At 37.5% G+C, this 26,186-nt stretch overlaps 1 protein-coding gene and 1 non-coding gene across 3 annotated transcripts; one reads left to right on the top strand and one right to left on the bottom strand.

The window, feature by feature from the left end:
• Positions 1–8,667: 8,667 nt before the first annotated feature.
• Positions 8,668–14,083, top strand: LOC18439697 (subtilisin-like serine-protease S). 2 transcript variants are annotated; one of them, XR_016052676.1, is made up of 11 exons: positions 8,668–8,889; positions 9,067–9,161; positions 9,683–9,780; positions 9,923–10,081; positions 10,560–10,671; positions 10,893–11,445; positions 11,898–12,017; positions 12,117–12,359; positions 12,496–12,610; positions 12,833–13,019; positions 13,311–14,083. XR_016052676.1 is itself a non-coding variant. In XM_020670866.2 (11 exons), the coding sequence occupies exons 1-11, from the start codon at positions 8,809–8,811 to the stop codon at positions 13,868–13,870; spliced, it is 2,298 nt and encodes a 765-aa protein (XP_020526525.1). In that variant the 5' UTR covers positions 8,668–8,808; the 3' UTR covers positions 13,871–14,083. The 2 variants fall into 2 exon arrangements, 1 of the variants encoding a protein (XP_020526525.1); XM_020670866.2 differs by having other exon boundaries at positions 11,923–12,017.
• Positions 14,084–14,886: 803 nt separating this feature from the next.
• LOC18439696 (uncharacterized) lies at positions 14,887–24,684 on the bottom strand. Its single transcript, XR_016052677.1, has 2 exons — positions 23,982–24,684; positions 14,887–15,680 (listed from the first exon to the last, which is right to left on the bottom strand). It is a non-coding gene; the product is annotated as an uncharacterized LOC18439696 (transcript).
• Between the last annotated feature and the right edge of the window lie 1,502 nt (positions 24,685–26,186).

Raw genomic sequence — 26,186 nt, 5'->3', positions numbered from 1 at the left:
TTTACGGGTCAGGTAGCTTTAGCAAGTGGGGCTGTTTTAGTAATTTTTTAGTCTGTCTTTAACAAAAATATCTTTAATGGTTCCCAAATTGCTGTTCAAAGGTCGGGAGCCAATTTGATCTGCCATAATTAGTCGGTTGGGCCTCTTAGGTGGGTTACATTATTAAAATGCGTGTTTTTGTTGAGTTCAAACCTCTGAAAAACAACAATTTGGGTATATTTCCTTTTAAAAATATTTATTGAAGTACTTATGAAATGAAAAATATATAATTTTTTAAATCTTAAAAAAACTCATAATATGCCTAGTTGTTTTTTTTCCTTTTTTGTTTTTTTGAGTAATTAAGTGGGGGAAGAAATGCCCCTACCCGTTTTTTTTTAGTAGATTAGGAGTTAGATTATTTTCCCCCACCCGTTTTTTTTAGTAGATTAGGAGTTAGATTATTGAAGGTATTAATGGGGGTGGTGTTATTGATAGGAGTGAAAACCACAACGTGGTAACTAGGTGTGGGGATGCTACCACCACGATCCCAACCCCTTTTTTAAAAAATCAGAATCAGGATGTGATCTTTTGAAAAATTTATTGCCGCCCGAGAATGGATCTCGAATTCTCTTGTAAAGATTTGCATACATCATATATTCTTTAAATTATATTTCAGTTCTCAGCATATATTCTTTACGCTATATTTCAGTTATCAGGTTTATTTGTGTTTGAGAGAGATTCGGTTTTGCAAAGTCTCCATCTCACATCTTATGGAATCAGTTTTGAGATTCCTTACTCATTATCGCATTTATTTCATTTTTTCCCTTTCCTTTTTCATCGAGAAGAGCCCCTTACCACTGTTAGGGGCGGCAATGGGTCCGGTATGGGTCAAGTCCGGTTGGACTAGACCATACCCCAATGTATTCGGGTCCAGGTTTTGGACCCAGACCTAACCTATCGGGTCCAAAAGTTGGACCTATACCCATACCTATCGGGTCCATTGCCACCCTCACTATGAGCTTCTTTTTTTGTAGCCTATAATAGTAAAAAACAGATAGTTGATTTTTGAGGGGTGGGAGATAAGAGAGAGAGAGATTCGAAATCCAGAGAGAGAGCTATGTCTTCAAGAAACAGAGAGAGGGAGAATTGCATAGAGGGAGGATGGCGATGGGGTTTGGCCATTTTAGATATCAAGGGAAGACGAAAAGTATTGAAACGGTTTTAGGATTGGGGTTGTGACCTTTAGGTAAGTTAAAAATTTGAGTCCTGGTACCCGCCAGGTCGGGTATAGCAGGACCCGTACCCGGACCCCAGACCATCTGGGTATTCTTTATTGGACCCAGACCCTACCCGATGGTCCAAAACTTGAACCCATACCCGGACACATGTCGGGTATACCGGCGGGTATGGGTTGGGTCCAGGTCCAATGATACCCCTAACCACTAGCTCGCTACTTGATTCAAGCATTTTATGAACAAAGTTATCAAGCCTAGATCAAATCACCTGGTCCGATCAGTTGGATGGCTTACTTGTGTTTTAGCTGGTCTAATTTGAAGTAAAAAAATTTACCTACCAAACCAATTAGTTTTAACTAATTTGATCGGCTAAATAAAATTGAGAAATTTTTTAATATTTTTCATGCTTTAATTTTTTATTTTTTAAAATTTATAGTTTTACTTGCAATTGAACCAATTTTTATTAGATCAAACCTTTGAACCAATTTTTATTAGACCAAACCTTTAATCAATTCATTGACGGGTCTGATCAAATATGGTCTCTCTCCGGGGTAGTTATGGGCGGGTCTCAAGCCTAGCCATAACCTATGCCCAACTTGCTCCACTAGGGTCAAGACCTTAACTAGGTATGGGCCCTTCCTTTGGGAAGGTCGTTTGGGGTTGGTTATGGGCCAGTCTCAAGCCTAGCGCACTGGAGCCTAGGCCCTCTCAAGGTATGGGCACTTCGTTTAGATTTAGAAACAGCTAACTAAATCTTGATCAGCTCTGGCATGGGCCTGGGCTACCACGCTAGTAGGTTGAGCCCAAAGCTGATTTGGGTCCCACACAAATTTAACCCTGCATGCCATATATGCTCTAGTGCCAGCCCGATTAGGGTCTCACCAATTCAACTCTCATGTACAATATTGATATCTTGCTGCAATTTTTCTTAGGAGCAACACCTATTCCCTCAGGTAGAAGACCTATTTGTGAGATTTTTTCAGCCTAAGGCACCATTTAAGAATCACCAGATGATTAACTTTCAAAACAGAAAATTTAAATTTTGAGGTTTGGAACACTTAGATTTCACTCTTCAAAAATTAAACGGCCTCTACTTAATCTTAAGACATTATTTTTCTAAAGTGTATAGAGAGTGCAATTTGGAAATTTTTTATTGAGGTTAGTCCGTGGGTCGAAGAGTTTATATCCTCAAAATTTAAGGTCTTAAAATTACTCCTAGATTGGGTTTTTACCTGAGGGAGTAAATAGAAAATATACACCTATGAGAGCACAATATCTTTCGGCTCTCACTATGTTGATTGCATACAAAAAAAATAGGGGTGGCAATGGACCCGACTAGACTCGACCTTGGGTTTGGGTATGGGTCTGAACTTTGAACCCGAAAGGTTTGGTCCGAGTCCAAAACCTGGACCTATATACTATTCGGGTCTAGGTCTAGCCGGACTTGACCTGAAAAGTATGGCTATTTATTGTGGGTATTCGTAAATGTTGCCAATACATTTGTTTCTTAGGAATTTCCACTTATTAAATAAAAGGTGCGGTTTGTATAGCGCTTAGGCTCTAAACAATCAAATTAGAACCTACCTTCAAATAAAGTCGAGAAATGCGGTTTCAATATTGGAAATCTTTGCAATAGCTTTAAAATATATTTTCATCTTTATTTATAAAGTTTAAAGCTTCAAAAATAGTATATATCGACATATATATATATAAAAACTTGAAAATCTTGAACATTGACGGTTCAAAAACGCGTTACAAAATACATTGTTTTCAAACCTTGAAATCCAATTTTTTCTCATGTCCATGCATCTTGATGTCGAGATGATCAATTTGAGGATATTTGGGCATCAAAACAACATATTCTAATGAAAGTTTTGGGGTAAGCTCAAATTTGATTGTTTAGAGCCTCAAATCTATATAAACTTTTCCCCCATGTAAAAGGGTAAGGAATATGGGTATTCATAAATGTGGTGCGATACTGTAAAATACTTTAAATGTTGCTAATAATATGGGCCTATGATGGTAAAAAAAGAGCAAACTAAAAAAAAGAAAAGAAGCTCTAATCATAGGGTGGCAATGGATCTGACCTGACTCGAGACCCAAATGGTCGGGTTCGGATCCAAAACCTGGACCCGGGTCCAACCCGACCGGTGCCACCCCAACAAAAAAGCTCCCTTTCTCCCTCATATTCTCTCTCTAAAACACACTCTCTCTGAGTTGTAAAATCGAATTCTTACTATTTTGCAACAGGGCTACAAAGACCGAAAAAACGGACTCATCTCACCCTACTGTGCTCCATGATGTCGTGCTCAAGCCTGAACCCATGATATCTTGGTTGAAAACACAACAATCTCCAATCATTTTCCTTTGTCGAATGCCCAAACAAAGCAGCAAAAGCAATGAAATCTCCCACCAAAGAAAACGGTTTTCAAACCCAATCCCTTTTCAGCCACCACCGACCGGTCATAAACCTTACTCTTTACTAAGCCATTTTCCGTCACTAGGGTCCACCAAACATGGAGGCCCATTTCTCATATCTTTACCCCCATTATGGGCTTTGATTCATCGCTTTCAGCTCATTTTCTGGGCCCTCAATACAAGTCAAAATCCTTGAATTTTAGCTTTGGAAAAGTTTTTTTTTTGTGAGTCGGCCGATTCACACTATTCTTGTGCGGTCTCCCTAAAAGATATACCTCTAATAGATCCTAATTTTTAGAATTCAATAATCTCACAAGGATCTAAATTTGGATTTTTTTTTTCAAAAAATATAAATGTTATTTTTTGAATTCTTTTTTTCACCGTCCATTTTAACTTTTCGTGGATGTAACATTTGTTCACATTCATCTTAAATATGGACGTTAGATAGACAAGGGACCGCACGGTGATAAAGTGAGTTGGCTAACGCACCAAAACCATGTCCTTTTAGCTTATTATTTGTTTTCTCAAGGTGGGAAGATAAGGTAGAATAAAAAAAAAAATTTAATAAAGGTGCGTTTAGGGTAAGATTAGATTTTATTGTAGGGTGAGGTTTGTATAAGGCGTCGACCTTATACCATTGAAGTAAGGTGCACCTCAAAACTATGTTGAAATGCACTTTCCATTCCACAAAGCTTTGAGATGGTATGAAAATCTATTGTTGCCCCCAATTATGAAATTTAAAGTTCTAGAAATGGTGAAAATCAAGTCGATCTATAAACGCTTGAAAATTTAAAAAATGGATGGTCCACATAATGTGTTAGAAGATAGACTAATTTTAGGATTAGAAATCCCATTTTTTCATGTCTAAGAATCTCGAGGTCGAGATAATCGATTTATGGGTTTTCCATGATAAGAACAACATTCTCTAGTTCGTTTTTTAGGTCCACCTTACTCATACAGTATAAGGTTGACACCTTATATAAGCCTTTTATTTTATTATAAGGAATTGTTTAGAAACAGACTATTTATCTTTTGTACAAAGAAGTCACAACCATTCTCATATATTAGATACCAAATTGAATGGCTTGGGGTGAGTCACAAAGCCCAAGAATTTATTTTTTTTTGAAATTTTGTGTCTAATCAATGACACTCAACAACTATCCATTTTGAAATTTAAAGGATAAAAATGATTGTGATCTCTTTGTACCAAAAACAAATTGTTACTTTATAAAAAGTAAAATTGCCCTTTAGAAATCCCTCCAAATCATATTTTAGTGCCAGAAACCCATCTCAGTTGAAAGATATGTTTCAAACTTTATTTATGAAATTTGAAGCTTAAAAATAGTGCAATATTGTGTTACAAAATACATTATTTTCAAAGCTTGAAATTCATTGTTTTTTCAGTGCCATAATTGTTATAGTCAAGATCATCAATTTTAGAGTTCTACTATGCTTGAGCAGCCTTTTCCTACAAAATTTTACTCATGGATTTAAAACGACCCTGTGTTAACCTCTTTTCCTAATCAAATCAGATGCACTCCAATTGCCTATGGATTTCATTATTATATATTTGAATCTACACCGTTGATTTGGTTTTACGAACTCTTTCTATGAAAGATAAAATTGAGATGGTATACAATGAGGTCATTTACCGTTGATACAAAGTGGTCATAATTACTTATAACCATCAAATGTGAAATTTGATAGCTTGGAGGTTTCACAAAGTTCGAGTAATGGCCTGGTCAATAGAATAACTGCAACCAACGAATTACACATCCAATGGTCAAGATTAATATGACCACCTCATACCACATGTGAATGGTCTCGTTTTATACTTTCTTTTGAAAAATGTGTTGCAACACGGACCCTTTTTTAGCTTAAAGTACATTATAAATCCATGACGGTCAAGGTGGTAACCGTCGTAATCATGACAATTACGAGGGTCGCATTTTCTAATAAGATTTGACGCTCGACATTATAAAATCAATTCAATTGTTTACAACCAATTCAACTATACATTCTATCAAGATATTTTTGTTTTTGTAGTAGATGCTTTGGGTTCAATTGTGCTGAACATGTTCTCTAGTGGATGCTTTGGGACCTCTCCCTGTAGTAGTATATGTTTTAGGACTTCTCCCTGTGGGGTAGTAGATGTTTAAGAGCTTTTCATTGTAGTCATATGGAGGGTAAGAATTTGGCAAGAGGGGTGGTTATTGTTGTTTTCAAAGACATGGAATGGGGCATTTAGCCTTTGCTTAAAGGGAATCCACAATGTACATTATTTAAGGGTAATTCAGGGAAAGGGCACTCCACCTATAGGAGGAAAGGAGCGAAAAAACGGCATTTTGGTGCTCCGTCATCTTGACCACCTAGCCTTGAGCCCATTTTGTATATTTTTTATGGAGACGTAAAGTCTTTGAAATTTAATCAAATGATTGAGAGTATTTTGAAAATAATTTTAAAAGAGACTTTGTGACCATTAATCGATATAAATATACAAGTTTGTCTTAAATAGACAAATACATATGACAATAATAGAAATAAATCACAGACGCCTACATCATACCTAAATTTACTATAAAATATAAGATATTATACCTGTCTTTCTCATATATACTGATTGTAATATACACTTTCTATATTAACATGCCAGACAATATATCATTTCCTTTCATACGTCCCCTCAAACTCAAGATGCTATGAGAAAGAGCAGCTGGAGTTTGAATACTAAGTTGTGGAAACGAGCAGTTGAATCTTCAGGTGCATAGCATGACCAGTAGATACAGTGACTGCCATGCTCAGATTGCTTGATCAACAAGCACAAAAGAGCAAGCTCACGTAACGACAGATCAACAAACATAAAAAATAAAAGGTTCGAATAAAGGAGGATTGAACAACAGAAAAAAACTTCAAATCTTCTTCAGAGATAGAAAACAATCAAGTTAGCCGAGAAAATAGAATGACACTTGGATGAGTCAACAAAATCAGTGAATTCCCGTGATCGATTCAGCAGCTTGCAAGCATATACACATGATCGAGTAACAAAACAATAGACTCGATTATATAGAATAGAACATGATTGAGTAACAAAGTATATCTTACACGAATAGACATAGTGAAGATGAAACTGGCTTTGATACCATGTGATGAGTCTCAGGTTTCTCTGAAGAGACTCTGTGTCCATTGATCAATATAAATATACAATTTTGTTTTAAAAAGACAAATACATATGACAATAATATAAATAAATCACAAACACCTATACTATATCTAGACTTACCATAAAATATAAGATATTGTACACATCCTTCTCATATATACTGATTACAATATACACCTTCTATATTAACCTGCTAGACTATATATATATATATATATATTTCTTTCTTTCTTTCACAATTAATAAGTAACATTATTATTAACTCACTCTCAACTATCTGATCATGATCTAACTGCTGAACATTTCTATACGTATATATTTCGGATGCATGTAAAAACACATCATTTTCAAACAAAAAGCTTATAGAAGCACACAAATGAGGTTATAACTTCAACAACTCTTTTCTAAGGAGGGATAATGTGAGTGACATGCAAGACGCCAAAAAATTAGTTGCAAATCAACATCCAACGTGTTGAATTGCATAATATATCATTTCTTACATCTATCTTCGAAAAAGTAAACATATATAAGATACAGTGTCATGTGTCAATCAAAAAGCACTAAGATGATTAGGGCTCCCAACGGGCTGGGTTCGGTCTCGCCCAGGCCAGATACTGGTCGAAAAATTTTAGCCCGGCTCAGAATTATGGTTGTTCGGCCCGAAATGAGCCTGAAGTTTTGAACCAGCCCAAAAGCCCGCGGCCCGGCCCAATCCATTGGCGGCCCTAAAAATGACCAACAAAGGCTTCGATAATTATTACAACATGAGGAATGAAAATATCAAATCTTGAAGTGAAAAGAAGTGGCAATTGCCCTTGGTGTTTCTTCATGCTTCAAGTTAAAGGAAGCAATGAGGATAGTATCATTTGAGTTTGATGCTTAGACTCAATTGTTTTTTAATGCTTTCTCCCTCTCCTAAGCGAACCCTAAGGTAACAACATGAGTCGGATTTAAGGCAAATATATTGATTGAATGCTTTCACAGACATAAGGAAATCAATCGATCAATCTCTCTCTCTCTCTCTCTCTCTCTCTCTCTCTCCCTCCAACTACAAATTTCTACAAAGAAGCGTATTTCGTAATTTGAATAATCTCACTATTCAACCTTTGTGGCCACCTTGTAGGCAAATTTGAATTTTTGCCTTGTACACTATGATGAAAAGTTTAATTCATGGCAAATTTGTATTTTTGCCACGTAAACTTTACAACATAGTTTTAAAACCGAATCGACAGGGTGGATAATTCACCTCATATATATATATATATATGTCAAATTGCTAAATCACCAATCTAAAAAATAAAAAAATAAAATTTAAATAGGATATGTAAAGTGGGTGTTTAAGAGGTCTAAAAAATTATTAGATAAATTTAAATAAAAAAAAAAAAAAAAAAGATTAAAGTGAGGAACCAACTAAGACCAATACCTTCCTAGAACCAGTTTGGTCCCAATCGATTCCTAATACAAATCGACGATTCCCGATTCAAATTATCAGGTTTTAAAAACTTTCCAAATTCTATTTATTGATGTTAGGCAAATGTTTCTTTTAACCCCTAAATCCACCTAAATTTATTGAACTTTCTATTGAAATTGGAAACATAAAAGCACCTATCAAGAAAGAAATCTAAGAAGAAAGTTTATGGAACAAAAATAAGAAACTTAACAAAATTAAGCAAGGCCAAGGCCATGGGTATTTCCGTCATTTAATCCTTTCATCTAACTGACTATGGTCAACGAGTACTAAATTCACCGAAATCCAGCGAAACTTTTAATATTTCAATGAACTTCCTGTTGTCATGCGCCGAAAGCGTGTGAGGCCAAGTTATAACGGTTGAAAATACAATGTTTTTATACGTAGAAAGTACGGTTTAAAAATACATTGCTTTATAATTAAAAACTCATTAAAAAATACAGAAACCCATGAAGAAAATTACCAAAAAAAAAAAAAAAATCATTTTTTCTCGTGTATATAACCTTCTCTGAAACTCTATTCTTTATCGGATTTTGTGTTCCCCGAAGATGCCCCCATTAAACTTCAGAATTCCAGCTTTGGTCCTCTGTGTTTTTTTTTCACAGATATGCTCTGGTTTTTGTTCTCAGGTGTTAAATTTCAACATTTAATGGTGTCTTCTAATTATTTTTTCCTTTTTTTATTTTTGAAGAAGAATGATATGCTATGGTTTTTGGTTTCTGGTGTTAGTTTAACATTTAATGGAGCCTTTTAACTTCAATTTTTGTGGGTTTTTTCTGCTTATTTTATTGTTCTGGTTTCTTCAGGTGTATATTGTTTATCTGGGTGGTAAAACCAGTGATGACCCAGATGGGATTTTGGAGCAAAACCACCAAATGTTGGCTTCTGTTCATGAAGGAAGGTCTGAAAAGCTGCGTTTGAATGATTTTAGTGGTTTTCTTTTTGTGCTTCTATTTAATTGCATATGTAGAACGGTTTTCTATGGTGGTTTCTGGTTTTGAGTTTTTTGGAAATGGAACCTGGTTTTGTCATACTCTTCGTCCATTGGATGCTTTAGTGCCTTTCTTGGGAATGGTTCCTTGTTTCTAGTTTTTGGTTTATGCATTCATGGTTTCTGGTTTCTTCTTCTATCGATGAATTCAATCCTGGCATTGTTTGGTTTTCATGAAAAAGCTTAGAGAAGCTCAATTGGGTGGTTTCATGGTTTTTACTGTAATAGTTTATGGTTTTCCTGTTTTGAATGGTTGTGATTAGTGAGAGAGCTGTATTGAATTTTACTTTCTCTGGTTGCTTGTCTTTTGGTGTCCTTTTTCTTTCAAATGATAATGAATTAAGAGGCTCCCGTTAACTGGTTATAGTTGCTTTCCTGCAAAAATTCTTATTTCAAGTTTTTGAAGAAATTCAAACACCTCGTTTTTGCAGTTTGGAGAAGGCCAAAGCTTCAGTTGTTTATAGTTACCACCATGGGTTCAGAGGATTCTCAGCAAAGTTAACAGAAGCCCAAGCTTCCATCCTTGCTAGTGAGCTCTCTCTCTCTCTCTCTCTCTCTCTCTCTCTCTCTCTCTCTCTCTCTCTCTCTCTCTCTCTCTCTCTCTCTCTCTCTCTCTCTCTTCTTTGGTTATTTGGGGAGGATTTGTTTATGTATGATATGTGGTGTTGCAGAGATGGATGGAGTGGTTTCCGTGTTCCCCAACGTGAAAAGAAGGCTTCACACTACTCATTCATGGGATTTCATGGGTCTTATTAATGATGAATCAATGGAGATTCCTGGTTTCTCCACCAAAAACCAGGAAAACATCATAGTTGGTTTTATTGATACAGGTAGTCCTATCTTCTCAATGAGTAGAAAATTGCAGCTATGGTTTGAACAAGAATCACGAATTCTTTTTGTAATGGTTGCTCTGTTCCTGTAACTGAAAGATGGTTAATGGCCTCTGTTATATTAAGATAGAAAGTTATGGGGTTGTTTTGTTTGTTGCTTTAATTTTGATTTTAGCATTATGTGGATAGTTTACTTACCTCTCTTTAGAATGATTGATTTTACTCTGGTTTGATTTTATCATTGGCCCAAGATCGAAAGGATTTGCGGCCTAAGACGCCTGGAATGGAAATGGAACAACAGTTCTTTTTTTTCTTCTTCTTCTTTTGGTGATGTACTTTAAGTATCTTTCATGTATATAGCACCCATTTTTTAATGAAAATATATTTTAAGAAAATATTCTCTGCTCTAGGAAATCAAGTGGTATAAGCAAGGTCTGGTTTGATCCTGCTGTTTTATAAGTTGTGAAAAAAATTTCAGGTATATGGCCTGAAGCCCCTAGTTTCTCTGACCAAATGATGCCTCCTGTTCCTTCGAGATGGAAAGGCCGATGCCAAACCGGCGAGGCATTCAATTCTTCAACCTGCAACAGGTTTTAACTTTCTTTTCTCTTTCTCCTGGGAATTTCTTGCGTAAATATCACACCCATATTTTTCAATTCAAAATCCATTGCCTCCACTTTGAAAGAAATGTATTTTTTTGACATGAAAGTTATTGGAGAACATTATAGCTCAAATGGATATAAATCCCATCCTCGTATGTTTTTATTCAAATTCCATGGAACCCATGCAATATATATGTTGCTTTTTACAGGAAAGTTATAGGAGCAAGATATTACTTGAGTGGATATGAAGCTGAACAAGGAGGGGATAACAATCCCACTTTAAGTTTAGATAAGACAGTTAAATTCAAGTCACCAAGAGATAGCAATGGCCATGGAAGCCACACTGCTTCAATTGCCACTGGTCGCTATGTAGAGAACATGAACTTTAATGGATTAGCAAGTGGGGGGGCAAGAGGGGGAGCACCCATGTCTAGAATTGCGGCATATAAAGCTTGTTGGGACTCAGGATGTTTTGATTCAGATATAATGGCTGCCTTTGATGATGCTATCAAAGATAGGGTGGACATATTATCGGTTTCTTTGGGACCTGATTCTCCACAAGGAGACTATTTCAATGATGCAATCTCAATCGGGTCTTTCCATGCAGTTAGCCATGGAATTACAGTGGTTTCCTCTGCGGGGAATGAAGGGAATCGGGGCACTGCTACTAACTTGGCACCATGGATGATCACTGTTGCTGCTGGTTCGACTGATAGAGAATTCACATCTGATATCATTCTTGGAAACAATCAGACCTTCACGGTGCGCTAATGTCCCTTTACACAATCTCAGGCCAATTTCCTCTCTCTCTCTCTCTCTCTCACACACATACACACACACACACACGCATTATGGTGCGGCATTGATAGCGTTTGGCAGGTCCCTCCTTACATTCATTTGCATATAGCTGCCACTTAGTCCTGTATTTTGCAGCATATTTGTTTTGTTTTTAGAGATATTTCCCCTAGGATTCAGGGCCTAGGTTAAGTAGAAATCTCTCATCCTATTTGAGGGTCCTCTTATCACAGCACGAAGTTCTTGAATATGGGATCTTTTTTCTCTCTCTTGTTACATAATTCTTTAAGATATTTGCGTTCAGAGGTCTTAACATAGCACTAATGATTTACTTCAGTTCGGTATGTTATAGGATATATTGTCAAATTCCTTTGGAGACTTACATTATGTCAAAAGCTCAAGTTTGATTGGTTTTACAGTGACTTTCTGAATAACCATGACCAGGGTGACAGCCTTACTATCACAAAGATGAAAAAGTCAACAACCGTCATATCTGCATCAGATACAAATGCTGGGTACTTCACTCCTTATCAATCAAGGTTGGCATTGACATAAATGCCCAATATCCTTCCTTTTACTGTTTTCCTTCTTGGAGTAAGGAAAGAAATGACATTCTCATTGTGCTTCCGTGGATGCAGTTTCTGTTTGGAGAGCTCTTTGAATAGCACAAAGGTTAGAGGGAAGGTTCTTGTATGTCGCCATGCTGAGAGTTCCTCTGAATCGAAGCTTGCGAAGAGTTTAGTAGTGAAAGAAGCTGGTGGGGTAGGGATGATTCTCATCGATGAAGTCGATAAGGGTGTTGCCATTCCCTTTGCTATACCAGCTGCCATTGTTGGCGCAAAGAAAGGCACTAGTATTTTATCATACATCAACCATACAAGGTGCTTCATTTATATTTGTTGATCGTTAGTTTCTTTTCTTAGTGATTATATGTAGTGTCCTGTTTATGAGATTCTTTTATATTTATAGGAGATTAAGCTGATTCTATTAATGTGTCCTCTTTCACAAAATTTTCAGGAACCCCACATCTCGAATCGAGCCAGCGAAAACCATAATGGGTTCTCTACCGGCCCCTCGAGTGGCTGCCTTCTCTTCCAAGGGTCCTAATAGCTTAACGCCAAACATTCTCAAGGTATCCAAAGTCACCCAACAAATTCAATCTTTATGATTACTACTAGTTGTCTGTTAGTATTACTACTACTACCGTGTTGCTTTTACCAAAATGATCATAACCATCATCATCATAATAATAAATTTTGTTTTTCTTGTGTTGGTATTATTATTTTTGTTATCATTATGTTGGGAGCCAAGCCATTGCTAACCAATGAGTTCGGTGTTTTATGTGGAGCTAAAGCCTGATATCATGGCACCGGGCCTGAATATACTAGCTGCTTGGTCTCCAGCTAGTAAAAAGATGGAGTCCAATATACTTTCTGGTACATCTATGGCTTGCCCACATGTAACAGGAATTGTAGCCTTGATCAAAGCTGTGCATCCAACTTGGTCTCCCTCTGCAATCAAGTCCGCTCTCATGACCACAGGTATATAAACTCTCTTTTTGGTTGATGAGGTTTAAACTCTTGAGCAGATCTCACCAGGTTGCATCATGGTCGCTTTTGCTCTCTCTCTCTCTCTCTCTCTCTCTCTCTCTCTCTCTCTGCTCACACACACACACACGCAAAACAAAATTAAGTAGTTCTTAGATTCAACAGATGAATCAAACCATCTTCATACATAAATAGATCATTATTCAGTTGAATATTTAACTATTTGTTAAATATTAAACTTTTTCTTTAGAATCAAGCTTGATTTCAAAAAGTTTTTACATGCAGCTACTATATTCGATAAGAATGGCAGTGTTATAACTGTTAATCCTGAAGGCCGGCCTGCAAACCCGTTCGATTTTGGAGCCGGTTTCATGAGACCTGAAAGAGTCCTGAATCCTGGCCTAATCTATGACTCGAGACCAAATGATTTCAAGGACTTTCTCTGTTCTATTGGTTATGATAACAAGTCATTAAGGCTGATTACAGGAGATAATAGTATCTGCACAAAGAGTTCCACAGATTCTACCCTGAATTATCCTTCGATAACAGTTCCTGATCTTAGAGATAATTGTTCAATTACTCGAACGGTTACTAATGTGGGGAAACCCAAGAGTATTTACAGAGCGATGGTTTCGAAGCCAGCTGGAGTTGAAGTGACAGTGGTTCCAAAGCTTCTGACTTTTAAAAGTTTCGGAGAGGAGATTAATTTTACAGTGAATTTTAGAGTGGTTGCTCCCTATAAAGGGTACTCATTTGGCTCTTTGGCATGGAAGAGGGGGAAAGTGAGGGTGACCAGCGCTTTGGTTGTGAGAGTTGGACCTTCGGGTCATGAATCAACAAGCTGAATTTTTCACCATGGCCAGAGGAAGAAATAGGAAAGAGAGAAAAGAAAGTTGATGTTCATATACAGATATACGGTGGGGTACTGGATTTATTCTGTTTGACCTTCACAAACTCATAGTGGAAGGGAAATTGTTGGGGAACTCTGAGAATCCTCAAAGTTCTCATGTACAATAATTAATGTTTTAAAGGCATTGGCATATCTTATATTCCATTTATCATTGATTAACAATTCAAAGATCCCCCTCGCGGTCTGGACTGGTAGATTTCAAAAGAAAGCTGTCTTTGCAAGTTTAAGCTTAGGGCTCATTCTAAGAAGGTCGCGATTGGAAATGGAAGTTTCTTTTTAAGATTTTCTTCACTCTTCCTCTCCATTTCTATTTTCTGATAACATCTGAAAGGTTTGAAAAGAATGAACTGTCATAGGAGGTGGAAGAAGCGGCTCGCACAATAGGTCTATAGAAAACTTGTGGTTAAGACTAGAAGTTGATCACCTTTTTCATTAAGAACCTAAGCCCGTGCCAGTTTTCTTTCGGAAGATTGGACTGACGTGTTGCAGTATCTGCTGGTCCAACCCTCTGGCTTCACATGTGCATTAAAATAAGGGTACAGTTGGCATGCAGATGCATCCGTAAGTGTAGAGGTAAGGTGCACCTTCTAATTTTATCATGATATATAATTTTGATGTAAAATGTTCTTAAGATTATCTCAAAATCTATTTTTATATCTAATTATAAAATTTTAAAATTAAAAAATGGTTAAAATCAAGTAGAACATATGAAAATCTTGAAATTAAACAGTATAGATAATATGTTGTAAAATGCACAAATTTTTAGACATAAAATCTTTTTATTTTTTATGATTACATATCTCGAGATGATCAATCAACATTAAAACTACCTTTTTCGATAAATTTTTGAGGTGCATCCGTAGTACTGCATTATAAGGTTGCATCCTTATATAAACTTTTTCCTTAAAAGAATAAGGGGGAGAGAGAGAATCAAATATATAAGATCAACTATATCGAAGTAGCTTTTGCATCATTTCGTGAATTCAAATGTACTTTGATTGCCTTGAAAGGATCAGGCACCGTAGACACATTACAAGTAACTGATTTACAAAAGAAACTATATATATACAAAATCTTAAAACATACTCCCATCGCCTTCCCAGTTCTACAATACAAAATCTTAAACATACTCCCATCGCCTTCCCAGTTCTACAAACTCAGCCATCAGAAGCATAGGGCCCTGAAAGATTTCAGAGACAAAAAAACACTGCTAGGGAAAATCAGCCTCACAAACTTTACAACCATCAAGAGATGAGTAGAAATCCTTCATCTCTCAAAAAACTCTCGATGATTTGAGTTCGGAAGGATCGATGAGACCCTCCAAGACAACCAGCTGATCCAATAGTGCCAGCTTCTCATCCTCCAAATTCTTCACCTCTTCCTCAACCTCCCTCAATTCTTCACCCAGAGAACAGCTTTGTTCTTCTAATAACAAATATTTCCTCCTCAGAGCTCGATACTCACTTCCAGGTCCTGAAGAAGAATCGGGGAGTGAATCAGAGTTTGATCTATCAGTGGGCTGCTGCAACACTGGGGAGGCTTCCTTCACTTGGGTCTTTTTAGTAACCTTTTGTGATTTCAAAGGTGGAGGAAGCATCTCTGGCCCCATTTTTGTGTCATCTGAGAGCAGAAATGGAGAGGCAATTTGGGTTGTCAATTTCTTCTTTCGCTGCTTATGTCTCGAGGGGTCCATTACTGGAGAAATGCCTGTATCTTGCATTCTCGAGCTCCTACCAGGACTCTGCCTGCGAAAATGCAATCAGACTTTAATTTCTTGCTAATTTCAGGAGTATGTGGGAAACAATAAAAAAGAATGGCAAACCAAGTCTCAGTTTAGTATTAATAGTGGATGAAAATATGAAAACAGGCTCCAGGCAGATGTGATCTGGTTGGCAGGTGCCACAATGTGGCATCTAGAGTTCCATTCTCACCAGGTCCCAAGTTATCATCCAAAAAGGAGAGAAAAAAAAAATAGGAAGAAAATGCACGCACACACACACGCACACAACAGAGAGAGAATGGGTTGCCACTCGTCATTTTCCAGTAGAGTCATAACTATGGAATCTCAACTAGATGTATCACAAAAAACTACTACAAAAGTGGAACCAATATTGGAAAAAACGATGGGCATCATCTAGGCAGACAGGGGGCCATGAGGTCTCCACCTAGGCGCTTGGGTTTTGAGGTCTATAGGTGGTCGCGTAGGCACTAGGTGAACCTTTTTTCAGAATGCCAAGTGTAACTACCTGTTAAAAGCCTCACACATTGTTGTCCATGGAATCCATCAATGGTAGGTGATTTCAAGCAACAGACAATATATAAGATTTTCTGGTATAACTTGGATGCTCATATGATAACAGAGGACTCATTCACAAATAATAGCAAGACAAGCACAAGGCGGATCCTGAGGTACTAAATGCATTAGCACAAAATTTACCATTCACCATAAACATTTGGAGACAAGTTTTCTTATCTTTTTTTTTTTTCCTCCAATCCTTTTAAATGTTTGGAGACTAAACAATAAAATCAAGAACTGGAAAAGAAGCACAAACCTTCCATGGTGAAAATGGTTTTAAGTCATGGGCCTCAAAGATATACATAAGATCATACAGAAAATTTTAGCACAGTTCGAGAACTCACCCTGGCATTTATCCATATGAAGAGAGAGAGAGAGAGAGAGAGAGAGAGAGAGAGAGAGAGAGAGAGAGAGAGAGAGAGAGATCTGTGCAGTCAAATCCTGATATTTCAAGCTACAAAATAGCTTGAAATAACACTTTGATTAAGTTCGGCCCACCAAAAATTTTAAAAATCCAATGTAAAACAATACATTTTTAAAGATTAATCTCCAAAACTGCCTGTAGAAATTAACCAACATACCCACCAAACCAAGAGAACCCTCATAGATACTCAGTTTAGATTGTAAACATATTAGGGGCAATTACCCTGTTCCTGCAACATTAGTTTCACTACTTAATACAAGAACAAATGAGCTCTAAGCATTTTCTTCCTCTTTTTTTCTTATGTATTTGAAGTGCGGAGTGGGGTGCGGATTGTTATCTAACACCCATGTCAAAACAAATTTTCTTAGCATTCAGTTAGCAGCAAGATTCAAACCTGGGATGTGGTGTTGCAATTGTCAACAACATAACCATCCCAGCCCAGTATCCAACTCCTGGCATCCACCACCCGAAATTCTCTGTTTCTTTTTTTTTTTTAAAGGTTAAGCATGAGCATAATAATAATATGCATGGCTAACCCTCGCCGCCAACTGCAAAGCCTAACAGAGGAGCGGCCAAATGAAGCACCTAGAATTTGAATTTTCACCAATCACACAGCCTTTACGTGCTACGATTAGGATGCTCGCTGCTTATTCAAGGACAAAGTGCTCGACCTAGGGCGGTGTGTCATTGAAACTGACACAACGGAACAAGCACATTTTCTCTCAATCGAGCAAGGATCTCTTGCTCTCTCTCTCTCTCTCTCTCTCTCTCTCTCTCTCACACACACACACCCACATTGCTAGTATCTCTATCAAAATCCAAAACCTTTCGTCACCCATCTGAACAGACAGATATCCTAAACCAATGGTAGGACCTTGTTTTGGTAGCAAATATATCAAAAAACACCACCCAGTTCATGTATCCTATGGCAAACCCCGTCAAGTCAACATAGAGTTCCACTGCCTCAGACCATCTATCTCTTAGGCAATCTTTGAGATTGACCAGTTGCCTTTTAAAACTCATTCTAAAATTATTTTTCTCTCAAGAAATCCGTCATTTATTTATCATCTGTATATAAATAAAATTATCCTAATAAAAATAGGAAGGACAAGGACCTGTCAAAGTAATTTCCCTTAGAATATGCCATTCCTAACAGAACTACCAAAATATCAACAGCTGCTTATAGCCACTAAACTGAGGATATTACGCAAGCATAGAATCATAATAAATTAGCTGTGGGATTTGGAGGAAGGAGCCCCAGAGTCCCCTTTTGATCTTTATGGACACCCTATGCGGATAAAATATCATTGCTGATCATCTTTAGCCTTGGAGTATTGTATTAGGCACTATGCGTGTGACACGTAGGGAAAAGGATGGTTGAGTGGACAACTTGCTGGTTCACCGCAATTATAAAAGTAGAAACCATGTCGAGATACTCTAATACTGCTCCCCTTATACCTCATTCACTCTCTTGTTGGCTACAGGGGTGGATTGCAACCATGAAGGAAAATGCTAAGGTGGTCTAATTCGTAGAGTGACATTTGGAATTTTTTATTACTAACAAATAAACATTTGCCATTCGTGAAAGCAAAATAACCAAATCCATTTATAGGGCAGACCTTTGAAAAAAGACACACTGAATGAGGTCATTTAAAAATATACAACATCATGGGTTTAGCATGAGATCTGAAATCATACTTGAAATTGGAGCTTTAGATATCAGCTTCTTGGACTCAGAGCCATCCTCAAAATGTGTCCTGGACCACAAGCAAATGCAAAAGTGGATCCTTCTCATTAAGGATTCATTAAGCTTGAATTCAAAGGATCTCTTACGGGAATCATGGAAATTAGTGGAACAGGGGTTAAAGCAAATATGATATTGGTAGAACATGGATTTGAACAAGGAACTTGGAGGGCAATAGATCATTGACTTCCATTCAGTGGCTCAACAGGAAGCCCCCCTTATTCATTGTGACAAGTGGATATTTTGCAGCAATAGAGGATCTGTTAACAACTTTTTGAATTACTACTTAATTCGAATACGTAGGGAACAACTATAATCGGTTAATAGGTCAGAAAATATAGATGTAACAAGCAATAGCGATTCTCTACCTCCTTATTTTCACCCCCTTCGGACTTCCCGTGCAACAGTTCACTCAAATGAAAAATAAATAAAAAGGTTAAACCTGTAATGGATCAATAAACCCAAACAAATAACAAAGAAAAATCTCTGGAATCAAAATCCTTTAGGGGTCGTTTGGATCCCCGAAAAATTGTCTGAAAAAAATTTCTATTTCCTATGAAATAAATTCCTTGAAAAATGTATTTCCTCTAAAATAGATTATGCTTTTTAGATCACATATGGATACAGCCTGGAAGATACATTTCTACTATTTGGATCATTTGGAAGAGATATTTCTCATCCTAGCATTAGTTTTTTGAGAAAAAGGTTAACTTTATATTTATAAAATAGAGTATTACAACTAAGAACAAAAATTCGGTATCACAAGTTGGGTGCTAAGTGTACAAAAGTATTTTCATCTGAGAAAGAGGGAAAGAGAAGAAGAGAGACAATAGAAACTAAAGTAGAAAGGTAGGAGAGTGACTTCATTACAGAGCCTGATACACAAAATAAGTACAAAAATATACAAAGCTACAAGTGCTGTATGAGGAACTGTCTTCAGAGCAAGCTTCGATTATTCCATCCTTACTGGCCTTGCTGCAAAAGGGAAAGGGGGGGCGATGGCCATTGGTATGAAGAAAAGAAGGGGCAAGGGGGAGATGGGTGTTCGGGTATAGTTAGGGGGGTCTGAAGAAAGAGAGAATTACCAACAGTGGGGATAGGCTTAAGAAAGGAGAGAAGAGATGAAGGGTTAAGGGGGTGAGAGAGTTAGAAGATATGGGAGAGTAGCAGAGAGGAAGAATGAGAGGATAGATGAGATGGATGGTTAAGAGAGTGAGAGAAAGAGAGAGATAATAAAGAGCAGCAAAGAGAGAGGGTGAATAGCGAAAAGCCTGTTTACTACAAAATGAACCTTCAAGGATATAATTTTCTACCTTTTTTCTTGTTTTCTTCCTCCTATTTTTTTCTTTTTTTTTTTTTGGCCGGGGGGGGGGGGAGGGGGAATACGAGGCAGAGTGGGAAGGGGGTGAGAGAAGGGAGAAATACAACAGATAAGAGAGAAAGGGTGTCAAGGAATAGGGGTGCACCTGTGATCTTCAAATCTTCCGTCATCGCTAACCTTGCTGCAAGAGGGAGATGAGGGGCAAGGGCCAGTGGTGTGAAGGAAAGAAGGGGTAAGAGGGAGATGGGGTAGATTTAGAGGGGTTCGAAGAAAGAAAGGATCGACTACAGTGAGGAGGAGCTTTTGAAAGGAGAGTAGAGACGAAGAGATGAGAGGGTGAGAAACAGTTAGAGATTATGGGAGAGCAGAGAAAAAGAGAGGGGGAGACGCGATGGAGGGTTGAGAGAGAGAAAGAGGGTTCGAGATTGTGGGGAGTAGCAAACAAAGAGGGTGAATATCAACGCAACCTTCATTTTGCTCATTCATGGAGTTGTATTTAGTACCTCTAAGAAAGATGATTATCCACCGTTAGTAATGTGGGTTGGCTTGGATTACTTAGAGGAGACGAGACAAAGGGTTGAGAGAGGGACAGAGGGTTAGAGATAGTGGGGAGCAGCAAAGAAAGATGGTAAATATCACAGAGTCTGATTACTCCAAAATAAATTTTCTAGAATATACTTTCCTAATTTTTTTTCTTTTTTTTTTTCCGATATATTTTTTTGCTCTTTTTCCTTTGTTTTTTTTTCCCTTTTTTTTTGGAAAGAAATAGGACGAAAGAGGGGAGAGGGGTGCGAGTTGGGGGAAATAGAAAATATTAGATAGTAAGGAGTCTCAAGGAATAGGGGGTGAACCTGTGGTGTTATATGCTCCTTCCTTGGCTAATCTATCTGCCTTTGTGCTTGAAAGTGACTTGTGGAATGGTGCTGCATAGGAAGGCAATAGGCTCAAAAATAGGGAAATTCTCAATGGCGGTTGTTATTGGTGGCTTGCCAAAGGATAGTGTTGCTAGAATCTGATTCTACGATCAGACCTTGGTATTGCGACCAAGATTGAGGAATGAGCTTGAGACCTTCCAAGAGGGCCTTTGCTTCATCAAAAGTGGAGTCCGAGGTATCAATAAGGTCTGAAAAAGAGAGGAAAACACCAGGAATTTGCCAGGGTGCCTCCTATTCCAGAATGTCCCGGGATACCAAGAGAAGAGCCATCAGTGTTTAGCCTGAGGAACCCAGTAGTGGGGGAGACCTCACTACGCTAGTTCTAGAGGGTGGAATGGAGAGGTACAGAAGGGACTTCCAACTTGTGAGAAAATGGTTGATTGGGATTGAGGTGAAAATGGGGATGTGCTTGGCCCAGAGAGAGAGAGATCAAGGCTGTGATGGAGTTGATAATGGAGCTTTGACACTTTGATACTCCTCTTAAGGTTCTAGAGTTCCTCTCAAGCCAAATGCGCCAGAGAAGTGCAGCAACTAATAACTGCCAGAGCTTCCTCCCATCTTTAGAAAAACGCGGAGATAGGAGGGCAGAGAATAGACTTTCTAGAGAGGAGGGGGTCACCCAGTGCAAGCAGAATAGTTTAAGGATAGAAGACCAAGGGAGGGAGGATACCTCGCAGTGAATGAAAATATGGGAAATGGTCCCTTCTTGCTGGGGATAATTTTATAACCCATTTTGTATAGGGTCTGATGACTTATACTTTTTTACCAGGAGTTCCGTTTACTTAAGGTACTCTTGGATTTACTTTAACCTCATTGTATTTATCCTTTCGATCAATACAAAAGTTAAACAGTCATCAAAAAATAAATAAAACGATGGGAAATGGTCTCTTCTTGCTGAAGGCATAGGATGCAGCAGTTGGGTAAGGATAGCCCCCTACGTTGCAATTGATCTAAGGTTAGAGTTTTACCTTGAAGAAGCACCCCGACAAAAGCTTGAATTTTATGAGGGATAGCAAGGAACCAAATTTTGTTTACAGATTAGGGAGCAGAGAAGAATAGAAAGAAGAAACAGAGAAAGAGCCGGAAGGGTTTGGGTACCAAATGATAGAGTCTTGATGAAGAAGAGACTAAAAAGAGGGGTGAGGGTTTGAAGGAAGGATTGTAAAGGTTGATATTCCTGGTCTGTGAGATTCCTCCTAAAAATTGATGTCCAAACCAAAGAAGACCCCCTGCCGTCTACGTACTCAACAATCAAAGCTTCCTGGCTAAGAGCCAAGAGAAAGAGAGAGGGGAAGACTTGCCTGAGAGGAGATCACCAAACCATAAGCTGAGCCAAAATCTAATTCTTTGGCTTTACCCGATCTATACCTAACACAGTTGCAAAAAGTAGATTTACAGGAGGTTATGCACTTCCAGGCTGCTAATAACTATGGGAGGGAGATCTAGTCCACCAACCCTCATCTCCAAGTCCATATTTGGCATTGATGACTTGTTTCCACCACCGTTTGCCTAGCAATGCAAGGTTCATTGCTCTAAGCCTTTTAATACCTAACCCCCAAAACTTTGCGGAGTGCAAGATTTATCCCAGGCAATGAGATAAATTTTGTAGGCATCAAAGGACCCAAACCACAGGAAATCTCTCATAAGCTTCTCAAGACGATTGAGAACATAGATAGGAATTAGGAAGAGGGACATATAGAATATCGGAATACTGGCTAGAGTGACTTTGCTAAGGATGATTCGTCCCCCAAAGGAGAGGAAACTACCTTTCCAAGAGGTAAATTTCCAATTGAACTTCTCAATAAGATTATCCCAGAGGTATTTCCTGGGTTTGCCTAAGAAAAGGGGCAAACCAAGGTAGAAGGATGGGAGAGACTCCGTAGCACAGCGCCACAGCCCAAGTGTTGGGCGAGGGTATCTAGTTCAGGACTATCAACCAACACACCTGACATTTTAGTCTTGGACATGTTGATTTACATCCCAGATAAGAGTTCGAAGGTCCTAAGAAAGAGCTAGAGACTGTCTATTTGATTAGGATGGGCTTAGCAGAAAATGAGGGTGTCATCTGCATAGAGGAGATGGGAGATGACAGGGCCTTGGGATGAAGTCTTAGAGCCCGAAAGGTGGCTCCTACCATAGAGTCTAGATAAGGAAGTGCAGAAAATATCACCAATGAGAGTGAAGAGAAAGGTTGAGAGCGGATCTCCTTGCCTAAGCCCTCTAGCCGTAGGGAAGAAACCAACTGGACTGCCATTGAGGAGGATGGACAAAGAAGGGCCAGATATACAGGCTTTTATCCATTTTCTCCAAGTGGAGCCAAATCCCATTCGGGTTTGAACAAGGTCAAGAAGGTCCCAATCAACACGGTCATGGGCCTTCCCCCAATCCAGTATAATGATGAGGCCCTTCTGACCTGATAGGGATCTGGAATGGATAGCCTCATGAGCCGTGACAGCCCCATCAAGAATTTGTCTATTAGCGATGAAGGCATATTGGGTTGGGGAGACTGCATAGCTGAGGACTTCCTGAAGACAGGAAGCTACCTGCAATTATCCTCGTTATATGATAAACTTCATGATCTAAACATTGATTAATTGATTCAAATCTTTGATCAAACTGATTTCAGATCATAAGTGAATGATAACAAACTCAAAACAAGATTATGCCTTCGGAAATCATCAAACATTCGTCTCAATTTTCCAATCGACTTTCAGTACAAAAGCTTTCATTGTTTTCACGCTGCTACAAAAACAGTAGCATATGTGATCTTTGTTCAATCAATGTGTTCATCAGATTTTCTTCCTAATTGTTCAAAAACTTTATGAACAAACACACAAATGACTAAATAATCATCTCAAGTCAGACAATGATCAAACTCAGATGGACAAACAATCTGCAATGAATTTTCGCTGCTGATTTTTTGTGTTAGATGCTGATACAAAATCAGCAACATTACGTTCAATTTCTATCTCACAAATTTCAGAACCAAATAAATGCTCAAAGTTCAGGGACACGCTATAAATTCAAGGACCTTGTCATAAATCGAGCAAAAACGACATTAATAGAGGCTTCAAGTGTTCAGAGAACATGCCACCATCGTGAAAACCCCAAAGCAAGACACTCTCTCTAAAATAAAGCAGAACATTTCCACAATACATCAAACCAAGTATGAAGAAAACTAGGTCATACAATAATCACATTAAATATACCAAAAAAAAAGGGTGCCGTCTTTTAGATTCCAGAAACAAACAAAATGAAAATCAGTAAACAAATTCAGGGAAACAAATATGCTGCATTTTCCCTTCCAGTATAGAAGAAACTCTTACCTTGTTGGCTCTCTGCTACGATTTTACTGTCCTCTTTCGAATCGCTGTCTAGGATGTTGAAATGTAAGTATTGGAAACCCTAAATTTTGTTTTGAGAGAGAGATACATAGCAAGTAGTTTAGGGTGGATGGAGAGAGAGAGGAGCAGAGGAAGAAGAAGGGGGTTTTTGATCGATGAGAGATAGTAGTTTCTGGGTTAGGGCCACATGGGGCAACTGACGGGAGAGAGAGAGAGAGAGAGAATTAGGTCCGATTTATTTTTTATTTGTACTCCGAGGAAGTGCAGCGGGAAAGAATGAAGGCTGAATGCGATTTCTCTACTTTTAGCTTGATATTTACGAAATATTTGTTGGATGCGGTTTCCACACGGCTGCAGTCCTTTTTATTGAGGTTGGGCTGCAACTCTCTGCACCGTTCATCTAAACGGACGGTAAAGATCCTTCACCCTACCCATCAAAAAAACCTAAAGGACCGCGAGCGTCTTAGGGTTATTGGCTAGACACAAATGATCCAAAATTCTTGAATGGAGCTCAAGGATGCGGGGTTATTGCCTACTGTTCTGAGATCATGTTTTGCGATTCTTTCACTGAAAATCACATATTTTGTTTTTGTCTTGTAATATTGGCGAATACAATGTTTTGCTGAGCATTAAGTCATCCTACGGAAAAAAATTTAAAAATAAAATACTAGAAACATGATTAGAAAGAGAGAAAGGAAATGTGTTTTGTGGCTATAGCAGCAGTAAAAAAAATTATGGAGATGGAGAAGTATGCAGAGAGAGAAAATTAATAGTACCAATGAATGAGGTGAAAATTGAAATACATCATTTACTTTTGGAAGGATATCATAAAGGGATCGAATGGGGAAGGAGGCAAAGAGAGAACCAGATAGGAGATCAGAGTGAGAAGGAGAGCAATTCAGTGGGAGGCTATATGGTTTTAAACAGTATTTAAAAAAACGTCGAGTCGAATTCGGGACTCGCCCAGTTCGATTCGGGAATCGCCATGAACGGATCGAATTGGTGAAAAAAACGGGAATCGTCCGGTTCTAGAGAGAACCGAACGATTCTGCACAGTGACTCGCCGATTCACAGTGAATCGGCGAGTCCCGTACGGAAGAACATAATTTTTTTTTATTTTTTTTATTTTTTTTATTTTTTTTTTGTAATCCATGATAGATTTTTTTGTAATACTTGATCGATTTTTTTGTAATCCATGATCGAATTGTTTTTTTTTTTTTTTGTAATCCATGATCGAATTTTTTGTTTTTTTTGTTTTTTTTTGTAACCCATGATAGAATTTTTTGTAATCCATGATCGAATTTTTTGTTTTTTTTTTTTTTTTTGTAACCCATGATAGAATTTTTTGTAATCCATGATCGAATGTTTTGTAATCCATGATCAAAATGTTTGTTTTTTTTTTGTAACCCATGATCGAAATGTTTGTTTTTTTTTTGTAATCCATGATCGAATTTTTTGTTTTTTGTTTTTTTTGTAACCCATGATAGAGTTTTTTGTAATCCATGATTGAATTTTTTGTAATCCATGATCGAATTGTTTTTTTTTTTTACTAATCCACGATCGAATTTTTTGTTTTTTTTTGTTTGTTTTTTTTTGTAATCCATGATCGAATTTTATGTAATCCGTGATCGAATTTTATGTAATCCATGATCGAATTTTTTGTAATCCATGATAGAATTTTTTGTAATCCATGATCGAATTTTTTGTAATCCATGATCGAAATGTTTGTTTTTTTTTCTTATAATCCATGATCGAATTTTTTGTTTTTTTTTTTTTTTGTAACCAATGATAGAATTTTTTGTAATCCATGATCGAATTGTTTTTTTTCTTTTTTCGTAATCCACGATGGAATTTTATGTTTTTTTATGTTTTTTTTTTTTTTGTAATCCATGATCGAATTTTATGTAATCTTTGTAATCCATGATTGAATTTTTTGTAATCCATGATCGAATTTTTTGTAATCCATGATCGAATTTTTTGTAATCCATGGTTGAATTTTTTGAAAATTTGTGATTTTTTTTTTTTAATCCATGATCGGTTTTTTTTTTTGCAATCCATAATAGAATTTTTTGAAAATTTATGATTTTTTTTTTTAATCCATGATTGATTTTTTTGAAAATTTGTTAATTTTTTTTTTTAATCCATGTGATTCAAAGAAAAAATGAGAGAGATGATGATTCTGAGGCC

The sequence above is a fragment of the Amborella trichopoda genome, chromosome 3 (genome assembly GCF_054954075.1).
Source record: "Amborella trichopoda isolate Santa Cruz 75 chromosome 3, AtrichopodaSantaCruz75HAP2 v2.0, whole genome shotgun sequence".
Classification (NCBI taxonomy): Eukaryota; Viridiplantae; Streptophyta; class Magnoliopsida; order Amborellales; family Amborellaceae; genus Amborella; species Amborella trichopoda.
The sequence above is the reverse complement of the archived record's forward strand: the minus strand, read 5'-3'. Positions and strand labels throughout refer to the sequence as shown.